The sequence below is a fragment of the Staurois parvus genome, unplaced genomic scaffold (assembly GCF_062004578.1).
Source record: "Staurois parvus isolate SC_StPar_1 unplaced genomic scaffold, SC_StPar_1.0 ptg000704l, whole genome shotgun sequence".
NCBI lineage: Eukaryota > Metazoa > Chordata > Amphibia > Anura > Ranidae > Staurois > Staurois parvus.
Window position 1 is genome coordinate 1,320,954 of NW_028318500.1, and position 14,981 is coordinate 1,335,934.

Here is a 14,981-nt window from a genome sequence, read left to right on the forward strand (position 1 = left end):
CTGACCCTTCTTCCTATTGTATGGTAGAGTGGCCAGACGGAAGCCCGTCTGGAGTTTGCCAAAAGGCACCTGAGGGACTCTCAGACCATGAGAAACAAAACTCTCTGGTCTGATGAAACAAAGATTGACCTCTTTGGTCTAAATGCCAAGTGTCATCGCTCATCACTTTGCCAATACTATCCGTACAGTGAAGCATGGCGGTGGCAGCATCATGCTGTGGGGATGTATTTCAGCGGCAGGAACTGGGAGACTAGTCAGGATCAAAGGAAAGATGAATGCAGCAATGTACAGAGACATCCTTGATGAAAACCTGTTCCAGAGCGCTCTGGACCTTAGACTGGGCGACGATTCATCTTTCAACAGGACAACGACCCTAAACACACAGCGTACATAACTAAGGCGTGGCTATGGGCCAAATTTGTGCATGTCCTGGAGTGGCCCAGCCAGAGCCCAATTGAACATATCTGGAGAGATCTGAAAATGGCTGTGCACCGACGCTCCCCATCCAATCTGATGGAGCTTGAGAGGTACTGCAAAGAAGAATGGGAGAAATTGCCCAAAAATAGGTGTGCCAAGCTTGTTGTAGCATCATACTCAAAACAACTTGAGGCTGTAATTGCTACTAAAAGTGCTTCAACAAAGTATTGAGCAAAGGATGTGAATACTTCTGTACAATGTACATGGGGTTTTTTTTTTTCGTTTTTCTATTTTTAATAAATTGCAAGATTTCAAAACGACCTTCTTTCACGTTGTCATTTTTGGTTATTGTTTGTAGAATGTTGAGGAAAAAAATGAATTTAATCCAATAAAGCTGTAACATAACAAATGAAAATAAGGCTGTAACATAACAAAATGTGGGAAACGTTAAGTGCTGTGAATACTCTCTGGATGCACTGTATGTACTGCATAGTGTATGGGAGAAGTTTAAAGTATGGCACTTACAGTGTTCTGACTGAGGGCCTGGAGTATGTCATGTACAGCATAGTTTTTATAGAGTGGCATGGTTCTAACTGGGCTGGATTTTATGGCCTAATACACACAATAAAAGGCTTTTCATGAGCATGGTTTATAAAATCTATTCCGGAGGAAATTTGGCCTGTGATCTGCTTACAGGCATCCCCCCCACACCACAGTAAAAAAATCGAAATAACCAACAAGAAGTGCATTTTACTCTGGGTGGTAATCTTTGCTTTGTTACAGAGGTTGTAATGGCTCAGGTTTTTTTCACCTGCATGCATTCTATGCATGAAGGTAAAAAACCTTTTGTGTACAGCAGTGCCCCCAGCCCCCTCAACACTTACCTGAGCCCCATCAAGATCCAGCGATTTAAACAACAGCCTCGGCTGTCCCAGATCTCTGCCTCCTCATTGGCTGATACAGCAAGTGGGAGCCATCATCCCCAGGCCCCCTAATACTCCCCTAAGCTCCCTCGTGATCCAGTGATGTGCAATGGAGTCTCGGCTATCCCGGGACTCCCTCTTCTCATTGGCTGAGACAGAAGCAGGAGCCACTGGCTCCCACTGCTGTCAAGTCACAACCAGTCAGCCCATGACCAGAGAGGGGCAGGGCCATTTGTGGCTCCATGTGTGACTGGACACACAGAGTAGCTGGTGTCCCCACAGCAAGCAGCTTGACTGGCTTAAAGCGATCAGTATCGCTTTTAGAGATGAACACTGTTCCCACCAAGATCCAAGATGATCCATAAACACAGTGCATCTTGCATACCCATTGGTAAATGGTGACTGCCTTATTTCTAAGACCTAAGGAATCGGTGGTCACTGGTAGTGATTGCATTTAGGTCCTGTTACATACACACAAAATGGCAGGAGAGAACAGGAATGCGTTGTAAATAAATCCGCCATAATTTTCTGAAGCACTGAATGTTACGGTGTACATTAGTAGTGTGCATTAACAGTCCACATCATTCACTACAGTACTTTACACCATTAATCCAAATATACTTAGTATGCATGACCATCATATCTCATATCCACCTCTGAGTTCCTTCTGAGAAGGTTGACACTCAGGCTGCAGGTAGATCTGCCATGCTTGGCCAGCAGCCTTCATTTTCTCCAGGATTTTCTTTCTAATGTTAAGCTTTACCAATTCTCTGTACATCCCTTCCCTGTCTATCCTAGTGCTGTCCCTTTTTACACTGAACCTTATTGTTGATCGGGGGGCTACATCCCAGGGATAGTCATAAAAGCATTTATTTAAAACTAAAATATGTTTGTACTTTTTTTTTTTTGCCTGTTGACAATATTGTAGACAATACTGCCTTGGTTTTTTATTTATTATTATAGATTTTTTCAGATGTGTTTTTTTTACCTGTGTTTTATATGTTGCTTTTTAGGTTTGTCTGGAGACCAGAGAATGTTTCATGGAAAGGAAGCTGTGGAGACACGACATGGTCGGGTTAGAAATGGGGAAACGCCACGATTCCATACGGTGAACTTTGCCCAGCCTGTGCGCTTTAGCAGTAAGTTTATTAGGCGTTATCTGTTTATTATGTATTATGTAACCACTCAGATACCTTTCTTGTAATGGCCCATTCACACATGCCTGCACACTAAAACAATTTGTTTCATTGCACAGGCTAGTGTCCTTTCTGTGCCCATGGTGGGGATCTGTTACAACGCAAGGCACAGTTTTACCTTTTTATTGAAATGTCAAAGTGATATTTCAGTCACATCTATTTAATATAGTGGAGCTGCAGTGCGGTGACCAGCTCTAACATCAGTTGACCTCCAGTGCAATAAAGAAAAATGCAGCATGTCTTGTGGTGTAATCTGGGGGAATACATTTATGATATCCCAGATGCATGCATGCACACATACATACAGAGAAATTATTATATATATTTTTTTCCACTTTAAAAATAAATAAATGCACCTTTTTATTTTTTTTGCAGATAAAAAAATGTTTATTATTATTCTTTTTTTTTTTTTTTTAGGAGCCCGTAAATCATTGTTCCTAACATCAGCAGATCGTGGGTGCAATGTCAGGCTCCAGCAGACTGTTTAGCTATCTGCCCGTAACTCCAATACAGGCAGGCAGTTTCTAAATGACAGGAAGATCAATGAGCTGCCTAGAATGTTCATCAGCTTTCTGGTATTTCATTAAGAACTACAAGCCATCAGCCGCAAAGGCATTATGGTACTTATAATTAATTAATTCACACAACTCTGTGAAGCTCTTTTTGAGTTCTGAGAGCGGGTTCGGGGAGAAGATGCCTGGTCCACTGTTACAGGGAGAGGTGGGATTGGCGGGAGAGCAGGGAGATGCTGAACATGTTATGTAATAAGGGTGTAACTTGTAGCATGTTCACAAAGGTGATCCTTTAAGCTTACTAGTCCTTAGATTTATGGTTACATTAGTTTTTTTTTCCCTTTAATTTCACCTGGTTATCTTGCAAATAACACACTTCCTGTCCCCTAATGTCTATGCTCATCATCTATGGAGGAGCCACAGTTGTCATATAGGCTGGACTTTATGCTTTTTGTTCATCTCCATTAAATGGTATGTTGCTGGGACTAGTAGTTTACACAAGGAAGATAGTGTTTATTTTGCTTCTTTTAAGCTCACAGTACGTGACAAGGACATTGTATTTCTGGCCAAATCAATATATATTTTCTGTACTTGCTGAAAATGTTCTGAAAAGCAAAAATGTAATGCATCCCCCACATCCTAAAGATTGCTCAACAGCAATGTATACCATATTTTTAGTTTTGGTTTTAGGGGCACTTTAAGAATATGTTTTTAATAAATTCTTTATTTAGGAGAAATTGACAATCCAATTGATTAGTTAAAATAGCAAACATCATAGCGTACAGTTGCAAGAAAAAGTATGTGAACCCCTTGGGATTACGTGGAGTTTTGCATGAATTGGACATAAAATGTGCTCTGAACATCATCTAAGTCACAACAATAGAAGAACACAGTCTGCTGAACATAATACTACACAAACATTAGATGTTGCCAAGGTTTAATTGCACATAACATGTAAACATTCACAGTGCAGGGAGAAAAAAGTATGTGAACCTTTGGACTTAATAACTGGTTGTCCCTCCTTTGGCAGCAATAACCTCAACCAAACGTTTCCTGTAGTTGCAGATCAGACCTGCACAACGATCTGGAGTAATTCTGGACCACTCCTCTTCACAAAACTGTTTCAGTGTAGCAATATTCTTGGGATGTCTGGTGTGAATCGCTCTCTTAAGGTCATGCCACAGCATTTCAATCGGGTTGAGGTCAGGACTCTGACTGGGCCACTCCAGAAGGCGTATTCTGTGCTGTTGCAGCCATTGTTTTGTTGAATTACTTGTATGCTTTGGGTCATTGTCCTGTTGCATCACCCATCCTCTGCGAAGCTTCAGTTGGCGGACAGATGGTCGTACGTTTTCCTGCAAAATGTCTTGATAAACTCTGGAATTCATTTTCCCATCAATGACAACAATCCGTCCAGGCCCTGAGGCAGCAAAGCAGCCCCAAACCATGATGCTCCCTCTGCCATGTTTTACAGTGGGGATGAGGTTTTGATGTTGGTGTGCTGTGCCTTTTTTTCTCCACACATAGTGTTGTGTGTTCTTCCCAAACAACTCAATCTTGGTTTCATCTGTCCACAGTATATTTTGCCAGTAGTGCTGTGGAACATCCAGGTGCTCTTTTGCAAACTTCAAACGTGCTGCAATATTCTTTTTGGACAGCAATGGCTTCCTCCGTGGTGTCCTCCCATGTACTCCATTCTTGTTTAATGTTTTCCTTATTGTAGATGTGTCAACAAAAATGTTAGCATGTGCCAGAGATTTCTGTAGGTCTTTAGCTGACACTCTGGGATTCTTCTTTACCTCATGCAGCATTCTGCGCTGTGCTCTTGCAGTCATTTTTACAGGACGACCATGCCTAGGGAGAGTAGCAACAGTGCTAAACTTTCTCCATTTGTAGACAGTCTGTCTTACCGTGGACACATGAACATCAAGGCTTTTGGAGATACTTTTTGTAACCCTTTCCAGCTTCATGCAAGTCAACAATTCTTGATTGAGAGCTCTTTTCTGCGAGACATGGTTCACATCAGACAGTGCTTCTTGAAACCAGTAAACCCAAAACAGGTGTGTGTTTTTTAAGGGCAGGACAGCTGTTAGCAACACATCCAATATCATCACACTGATTGGAGTCAAGGTTGGCTCACTCCTGGCTCCAATTAGCTCTGGGAGAAGTCATTAAGCTAGGGCCTCACATACTTTTTCCTCCCTGCACTGTGAATGTTTACATGTTGTGTGCAATTAAACCATGGCAACATCTAATGTTTGTGTAGTATTATGTTCAGCAGACTGTGTTCTTCTATTGTTGTGACTTAGATGACGTTCAGAGCACATTTTATGCCCAATTCATGCAAAACTCCACGTAATCCCAAGGGGTTCACATACTTTCTTGCAACTGTATATTTATAAATGCATTCCAAAAATGGAGATTTGTATTTTTAAAGACATACAGTAGATTTGAAATGTATTTTTAAAAATATTTTTCACATATTTTGTAATAAAAAACGCATTTCAACATACAGTGTGTGTGTATTGTAAATTGTAGTATTTCAAATATATGTCAATATATTTGGGGAGAATATTTTTAAAATATATTTCAAATATTTTTCTTCTATGTGGGATGCATGTATGGGTAGTTGGCAAGGCTCAGGACTATGTGATTATTATGGATGGTAGAGGAGTATGAGGCATTTTAGGTACTGCTGGGTTGGATAGAAGGTAGGATATGCTTGGTAGAGTTGTGGTTTGCTGAGTGAAAGATTATGGGGGGTTATGGTTGTATGTGGTGCATGGTCGAAGTATGATGGAGTGGTTAGGGGAACATTGGAAGCCCTAATGTAATGTGGGGGGGCTCTGGGGACCCCAATGTAATGTGGGTAACATTTAACAGTGTCATTTCATGAGATAATTTAGGAGGGCGTGTTTAGGGCGGGACAAGGCAAGGTAGGGGTTGGGTGGGGCAACTGGTGGCGAGTAACTCTTAAGGCCTGGCTAGTAGCTCAGGACTTGAAATTTTGAGCCCTGTCCTATACCACCTGGTAGGGGTTAGGAGTTTGTATCTGCTTTCCTGGTACTTACAGGCAATAGATGCTTTATGCGCAAAAAGGAGTATTCATTATTTTTGAGTGTCAGAAAATTTGATCCTTAAGTCTCAGTGTTTCAAGAATGGTAGGTCAGGATGGTTTTGGTGTCAGTCAAGGAACTATAAAAAAGGGACAGAATGTTTTATGGGAGTCCTATCAAGACAAAGTTCTTCAAAAGAAGTATGATTGCGTGTATTCTTATGGGCCTGCGGGAGGTCACAAAATAAATGCTAAGTTAAGTTGTACGTAGAAAGTCCATTTGAGAGGCAAAGGTGGTCTCTAATTCTTTACGTCAGGGGACCAAGGAAATATTGTGCATATTTTGAGCAAGCAGTCCATGTGCGTCTTTTTTATACACTTCTTCTATGTCTGCTTTCTTTTGTTTATTGGGCTGTCCTCTTGTGTGCCTGTATGCAAGTAGGTTGTGGGTCCCATCTCTCTCCCCCCACAGCCTGACAAGTTGTGTATCATCTATTTTACACTGCTGTACTTGTAACAGTTGCAATATTACCATTTGAAGATCCATGTACAATAATGCTGGTTCACAGCTTTTTGCCAGGACTTGGCCAATCCTCTGACCTTAATGAGGACAGGCATACAAGAGTGCAAACCTACAGACTTATAAAAATGAAATGAAAAATATATTTAACAAAATAAGATCCATCTGTCAGTTTAACAATTCCTGTTCAAAACCATTTTAAAAAGCAATATAGAGTCCAGGTAAAATTAATTTATAATGTGCGTCCTGGAAACCTATTTGAAGACTACTGATGCTGAATAACTAGTTTTCATGACTGTTTTCTGTCATAATTGTAATGGACATATTTTACTGTAACTATATAAATTTGTCAGCTTGTGCAGCATCCAGCAAGCAACATTAAAAGGAAACTGTTAGGATAGAAATATGGGAACTTGTATTGTTGAGGCATTCAGGTCTGTTAAAATCTGACTGTTGCTGCCTAGTTATCTTCTTGACCTTGCACACTATATTTCATCTATGAGTGTGCAGAGTTTGAGGTTAGACAATTGACAGGCAACAACTGTCAGTCTTCTGGTGACTTCTGACCTTGTGATGGTACAGTGTGGCACTTGGACAAAGGAAACCCAAGCTACACAAGTACACTATTGGTCTTATTAGCCATTAGGTTAGGGCCACTTGTACAGAGCTTTCTGCCTTAATGTGTCCAAGATGTTCATATTGTGGGGGTGGTGTTCCCCCTTGTTTTTTTATGTTTCCTAGGAAAATGCCCATCAGGATGGCACCACTATGATGGAACAGCAAGCTGCTATAAGGTGTACTCCTCTGGCGAAAACTACTGGGATGCCGTTCAGACATGTCAGAAAGTGAATGGCTCACTGGCAACATTTACCACAGATTCAGAGTTAAAATTCATTTTGGCCCAGGAGTGGGACATGGAAGAAAGGCCATTTTTAAGAAAAGACCAGCGAAGGTGAGGGAAGATTTAAAAATAATAAATAAACCAACCAAATAGTGCTTACATTTAACATTGAATAGGCACTTTTGTCGTGTGCAATCAACCCTTTTACTGCCATAGCTGTAATTACTACTCTAGGACAATAAGAGGAAATGAACAAGCTCATGACTGCGATAGCAGCTGTAAGCTTGTTTTTAAGTTTTAAGAGCCATGCTTTTTTCTTGTAGACGTGTTCACATCTACACCGTCCACAAGTACACATTTTTATTTACTATTGTAAAGCTAAGTGCAGTAAAGTATTATGCACCCTGTCAATTGTGCAGAATTTTCATTGACATGTATTTGTGTCTCCTGCTGGCTTGTACATCGCTGCAAGATGTACAAGCCAGGGGGTCTGGGGAGAGGATTGGGCGTTCAACCCATCTGATCATTCAAGTACTTGTAGCTGCTGTGGAGCAGTGACACAGCGCAGTGTCAAGATGGGATGCCTGAAAGGTAGGTATCAAGCCTGTTCTTTTGCAGGTATGATTTTCTATACAGTTGATCCTGTGATGATAAGGTGAGTTTAATGTTAATTCTTTAATATGTTTAAATATGTTTAAATTGTTACTAAACCCACAACAGCAAAATCAGCCTGTATATGCAATAAAGCATGCTTGTTATACTCTGTGGAACCTAGGGGGTTAATCCTCCACACTGTAAAAAGGCTGTTTGATCCGGTCTTCTGTGATCCTCCTCTTCTACTAACCCAATCCATCTCCTGATAGTACAGAGCTCTAGGAGTCAATTTGCACATGCTCAGTTTAGTGTGTATGGCTAGAGTTTTTTTTTTTTTTTTTTGGGAGGGTGCATGAGATCAGCACAGGGCCAATCACCACTGTCTAGACAGAGGGTCAGAGGTCAAACAGCCTCGTAGACAGAGCAGAATGAAAACTCCTCCTACAAGATTAACCAATGCCCAGCTGGACACTGATAGAAGTCACAAAACTGCTATATACTGCTAATGAGAAAAGTTATTTAGCAGTTTATATTTACTAAAATAATTGCATTTCCATGTAGTGTGTACTATGAGGGACCAGATATAGTGAATGCAGGGTCCTGGTTTTAGTAACACTTTAAATGCTATGAGTCATGTTTTAAATTTTACTATGGTTGTCAGTAATAAAGTGACCGGGTAGCTTTATTACCATGACAGAATTGAGCTGTTCTCAGACTCACCTTGTTTTGTAGCTGGGTTTATGTAGTTTTGTTCTGATAATGTTCTGCAAAACTGTTTACGGTGTCAATTATTCAACAGGTTTTGGGTGGGGTACCAGTTTGTGATAACAAGCAGGAACCATTCTGTGGAGGGACACTGGGAGGTTGCTTATAAAGGTAAGTGTTGGCTACTGCAGCTCCACTTTAAACATGTTAGCCTTTATAATGTTTAACCCCTTAGTGACTGAGGGTAAAACGAATGTTTAACTCCTGAACATAATTTTGCAACTTTGACATGCATTAGTAAAACTGTACATATCATCACAGCTACTTTGTGTATCCAGATGAATTATACCTTGTTTTTTTCAGGACAAAGTTGGCTTTCTTTTGGTGGTAAGTAGTAACGGATGTCTCCTAATTTTTTTTGTTTTTATTATCAAAGGAAAACTGGCCCAGTTGTTTATTTCTTGCTATTACCATAACTTCCCACCAAAGAATAACCCAAAATGAGTTCTGCTCCTGACGACCGCAGCGATGCCACATATTTGTTGTATGTACTCATAGTAGGGCCCAGAAACGAGTGCACATTTTGCTTTTTTTTATCTTACCTAAAATGCAATGACATTAACTGTTGCTGATTTAACTGCTTGCTGCCTACCCACAGTACTTTTACTGCGAGCGGACAGCAACTGCAGGCTAAGCAACGTAACTATATGTTGCTTAGCACATGTGCACTGGCACACCCCTGGGGCATACAGCGACGCAATCCCATGAGGACACAGTGGATCACAGTGCTTGGTACCCTGCCACTGTGAGCAGCCGAGGTATCGTGATCGCTATGACCAATCATAGCGATCACATGATTACTTGTAAGCAAAACAGTCGTGAATGTAAGCCGTTCATGAATGCTTGCCTTACTATTGTGATCACATCACCCTGTACCATGTGATTAGCTGTACCCTATCACAGATCACAATAGTAAGCAAGCTGTCATGAATGAAAGCCATTCATGACAGTTAAAACTATTGCTTATAGCAGTGATCATCCATATTATAAGCAGTAACGATGTAAAAAAAAAAAAAAAAATCCTCGATCACCCCCAGAGAGCAGTACAGTGTCACTCTGATAACAGTAAAAGAAATCTTAAAAGAAACAAAAGTTGAAAAAAATTGAAAATACATTTTTTTTCTATTTGTTTTACAAAATATTATAACCAAAGAAGAACTTGGGTTTTTTTTTTTTTTTTTTAATTGTTGGTATTTTTTTGTCTATATAGCAAAAAGTAGAAACCCTAGTGGTGATTAAATACCACCAAAAGAAAGCTCTGTTTGTGTGAAAAAAATGATAATTTCTTTTGCGTACGGGGTCCCGATCGTTATTAGGAGACCTAGGGCTCTCAATGAGAGCCCAGTCTTTGTGCTGGTAGTGCACTGTGCTGCGCACTTCCAGCACGAAGACACGTACGAATATATGCGGCCTCACAAATAAAGACCCACTTCCACGAGACCACATATTTGCGTACTGTTGGTGGGAAAGGGTTAAACACTGCATATAGCTCTTTAAGTTTGTTTTTGCTCCTTGACAGTAGCTAGATTGGTACTTACATTCCTGATTTCCTTATCTCATTTCTCAGGTTCCTCTGAAGTTTTCTTACCCCCAGTGCCCATATTTGGATCAGCAATGGCTGAAAATGAGAACATACTGTGTGCACAATTGCAGTATTTCCATCTGCCTTCTCTTCGGCACCATGGCCTGCACAGCTGGTATGCTGAGAACTGTTATGAAAAATCATCCTTCCTGTGCAAGCGCAGTAAGTAGGTTTTGTTGTTGGCTCTTTAATATGTATATCGAATTTGGATTTCTATATTGGGTGAATGATGTGAAATTGGTTGAGCCAATCTTCATTTTCATGTCTCAGAGTTAACTTTACTTAATAATAAATATATATAAAAATAAATATATATATAAATTGTGGTTCAAATTGTGTGGTGCAATAGAATTGAAGATTGAAGAAAGCGTAAAATTTTGTTAGAAAAACCACTCTCGGGTTAAAGTAGCATACGTAATAGAACATGTTACAAATACTGAAACAAGGCTCCGGTAAACAATTTTGATGGCATTTCTGTTAAATGTTCAATTATGTCAATTTAGATTGCCATAAATATATCAAACTATGCACCTTCTACTGCCACATATTACCATATTACATTAAGATCGTTATCACAGGTGTGCTTAGGGTTAGGGGGGAGGGCTCAGGAAATCATTCCTGCATCATTTGGAAAATAGTACAAAAAAATGGCCACTGTCCAGTCTATAACTGGCCTTCACAGCAAGGAGCACATGGAAAGGTGACGCATGTCAAACAATAAAAGAGAAAAATTCCCACCTCAACTTACCAATCAGCTTGCAAACAAGCCGAATTAGCCTGTCTAACAGTATGCATTAAAACAGGGGTTTAGTTAGCAAACATTTGCAAACACGTGTAATCTACAGAGCCTCTTCACGGCACCCCAATATTCTGCAGTTTCTAACTCTACAAATTTTGAGAGCCCCCATAGTAGAGGCACATGTATTTAATGGATAGACTGAGGGTGGGTGAACCTGAGGGAGCCCACCCCTCCTTAAAGGTACAGGAGCACCCAGCATATAGCACAATGGCAGCCAAGGTGTCCAGTCCGCCCCTTCACCAACAAGTCAGTAGTTCAAAAAAATGGCCACTGCAACAGTCTATAAATGGCCTTCACAGCAAGGAGCACAGGGAAGGGTGACGCATGTCAAACAATAAAAGAGAAAAATTCCCAGCTCAACTTACCAACCAGCTTGCAAACAAACTGAATTAGCCTGTCTAACAGTGTTAATTAAAAACGGGTTTGTTAGCACATGTTTGCAAATGCGTGCTAATTGGACCCGTTTTTAACGCATACTGTTAGACAGGTTAATTCGGTTTGTTTGCAAGCTGGTTGGTAAGTTGAGCTGGGAATTTTTCTCTTTTAGCATTATGAAAATGATGTGTGAAGCCGGCCATAGTTGGTTCGAATCTCTGTTGGTTCCGCTGGGACCACCCATGATTTGAACCATGTATAGGCAGGCTGAGGTACCCAATTCAGTTGTACGATTTGGGTACAACCAGCCTGTCAGATTTGTCATGTAATTATTGCCAACATCTATAGCCACTAGCAATAATGAATGTGTGACAATAGTCACCTCCCTGTGCCCACCTGCACCCCTCCGGGAGAACACAATAGATCTGTGGGAGGGATTCTCCCATCAATACATTAAGTTTGATGGTTATATATCTCCATGCTAGCTGACTGAACACAGGAGGCATAGGTACAACTCTTCCTTTAGAGCCTATCTAATGCATCTTCAGCTGTTCCTGCATTCTCCGTTTTGGTCGATGGGGAATGCAGTCTCTCCTTGCAAAACCACTGCACGTAGCAGGTAAGTAGGACATGTTTGTTATTTGAAAAAAAAAAATTGCCTTTCATATCACTTTAACAAGACTCTGACTATCCCTAGAGAGGATATCCCAGTTTTTAGGGACCCTGTTGTTAAAAGGCTAGAAGATCTTTCTGAGGCCTTATTCTCCTTCGCATTTCCTGCCCTGCTACCTGCTGTTGCTGCCATGTCCATTCGCCAGACCTTAGCTGTGTATGGTGATAATTCTTAAGATCCTGGATCTATCGTAACTGATTCTTCTGTCCTCCAACTGGAGCTCATGTTGTAGCCCTACTCTTTTTATTTGATGGGCTAGTAGTAGACCTGGTAAACCATATATCCTGAATGGCCTCCTTTTGGTATACAGCTTAAGGGCCATTTGGCACAGTTGTTGGTTGGAGGAACATCATTACAAGGAACACCTCTTTTGCGTAAGCCCTTGATGAGGAGTGCTCCTTTGGTGAATCTCCTCTTCTGGGGGAAAAAAAAGTACCAGTTGTGCCCCAGAAAAAAAATGCAAAACTTCAATGTGAATACCCCTGCTTCAGAGACTAAGAAAAGTTCCTTTTTGTTTCTCACAGGCCTCCAAGGCAACCCTGGAACTCTGTTCCACCATAAATCTTGGACACTCAATTCCTCAAAATCCAGTAGCAAGCCCTTCTCACAATAAACGTATCCAGAGGCTACAACTGGAGCCATCATGGTTCTGCACATAGCTTCCTAAAAACATCATAGCACCCTGCCTTTAAGAGCTCTTGGCCTTGTTAAAATCAGTGAGATTTCTTTTGAGAGGATATCGGTATCTGCCTCCATGTTCCCTTCATGTTGTCAACCTGCTAGCATTCCTGCAATGACTGGTGGAACTCCTTGCTGCTCTTGCACAACTCCCATCTTAAGGGATTACAGCCCTTGTCCCAGAAAGAAAAAAGGTTCCTGGATTTCTGTTCTAACCTGTACACTGTCCAAGGACAAAAGGGACATCCTCCATACACCATACCTAAAATTTCTCTCCAGGTATGCACATTCTGCATGGAATCTGCTAGATCGATCAGTGTTTCCTTCCATCCAGGAGTCCTTCTGGGCTCTGTGGACATCAATATTGCTTGTCTTTTGCAGTGGGCGCAAAGCATTACCAATTTGTTGCCTTTTTCTCTCGGCTATCCACTTCACTTTGGATCCTCGCCAAGGTGCTAACCTTTTTGCTCTGCTTTGCTCTTAGGGAATCTCCATAGTGGGATATTTATACAATCACATTCTGAGATGTAAGTTGGCACAGACTCTGTCAGCCAATGTCCAATCGACTATCCAGACCCTGCAGGTGTAGGAGTGGATCTTATTTCTGTAGAAGCAAGCACTGAAACCAACTTATCAGTTGAGGTTACTAAGCCTAGTTCTGCCATGGTTTTCCTTCTGCAGGAAAAACTTGACTCTCCATTTCCAGGTTTGAGCTCCACAGTCCAAGAGCCAACCAAGCATCCACCGTTGTATGAGTGTTCTGGACTTAAAGGGTAACTCCACTTTCGTGGGGGAAAAAAATAGCAAAAAAAGTAATCTAGCGTTTTACAAGTGCGACTCAAATCATATTGTAATTGTTATTACAAATTACCTTTCCCTTTCAATCTGCAGCACTGTAATTTTCTATAAAATGCAATGCAATATAGCTATTTGAAGGTGTTCTGTACACGTTTGTACAGAATGCCCTCTGAAGATTTAATTTCCTGCTTGTGTGATTGGCTCACTGATTTTCCCAGAAGTCTGCACTAGGATACAAGTCCGATTTTTGGCATCCCCTACAACAAACATGTCATTTATGCAGAGATACTCCCAATGGAAAAACACGTCTAAAGGGATGCAGACACTGCCACCTCTCTCATTACAGCTGTGCAGGTGCAGCAGCTGAGTGGTAGATATAAAAGCACTCCCATGCAGACTCACTCTGCACAGACAAACATCTACCGTATTTTCCGGCGTATAAGACGACTGGGCGTATAAGACGACCCCCTACTTTTCCTGTTAAAATATAGGGTTTGGGCTATACTCGCCGTATAAGACTACCCCTCTTCCAACACACACCAAATAAAAATGAAAAAACATCAGATTTGATTTCAATATGGTATGGTATTTCAGTATGGTATTCCAATGATGGGGTGCTATTCCTCCCACTGACACCAATGATGAGGCACTACTCCTCCCACTGACACCAATGATGGGGCACTATTCCTCCCCCTGATACCAATGATGGGGCACTATTCCTTCCACTGACACGGACGATGGGGCACTATTCCTCCCACTGATACCAACGATGGGGCACTATTCTCCCCACTGATACCAACGTTGGGGCACTATTCCTCCCACTGATACCAATGATTGGACACTATTCCTCCCACTGACACCAATGATGGTGCCCCATCATTAGTGTCAGTGTGTGAGGAATAGTGCCCCATCATTAGTCAGTAGGAGGAATAGTGCCCCATCATTAGTCAGTGGGAGGAATAGTGCCCCATCATTGGTGTCAGTGGGAAGAATCGTGCCCCATCATTGGTGTCAGTGGGAGGAATAGTGTCCCATCATTAGTGTCAGTGGGAGGAATAGTGTCCCATCATTGGTGTCAGTGGGAGGAATAGTGCTCCATCATTGGTGTCAGTGGGAGGAATAGTGGCCCATCATTGGTATCAGTGGGAGGAATAGCGGCCCATCATTGGTGTTAGTGGGAGGAATAGCACCCCATCATTGGTGTTAGTGGGAGGAATAGCGCCCCATCATTGGTATCAGTGGCAGGAATTGCG

General features: G+C 41.4%; 1 protein-coding gene across 7 annotated transcripts in view; it reads left to right on the top strand.

Annotated features, from left to right (window-relative positions):
- The window catches only part of DGCR2 (DiGeorge syndrome critical region gene 2), a 116,818-nt gene that overhangs the window by 63,189 nt on the left and 38,648 nt on the right, over nt 1-14,981 (top strand). For 2 of the 7 annotated variants that reach the window (XM_089653184.1, XM_089653187.1), the window contains 5 exons: nt 2,354-2,479; nt 7,356-7,575; nt 8,858-8,934; nt 9,127-9,150; nt 10,391-10,567. In XM_089653184.1, coding sequence (XP_089509310.1) covers nt 2,354-2,479; nt 7,356-7,575; nt 8,858-8,934; nt 9,127-9,150; nt 10,391-10,567 — 624 coding nt within the window. The remainder of the gene's footprint in view (nt 1-2,353; nt 2,480-7,355; nt 7,576-8,857; nt 8,935-9,126; nt 9,151-10,390; nt 10,568-14,981) is intronic. The other 5 variants (XM_089653188.1, XM_089653190.1, XM_089653186.1 and 2 more) reach the window with 3 other exon arrangements.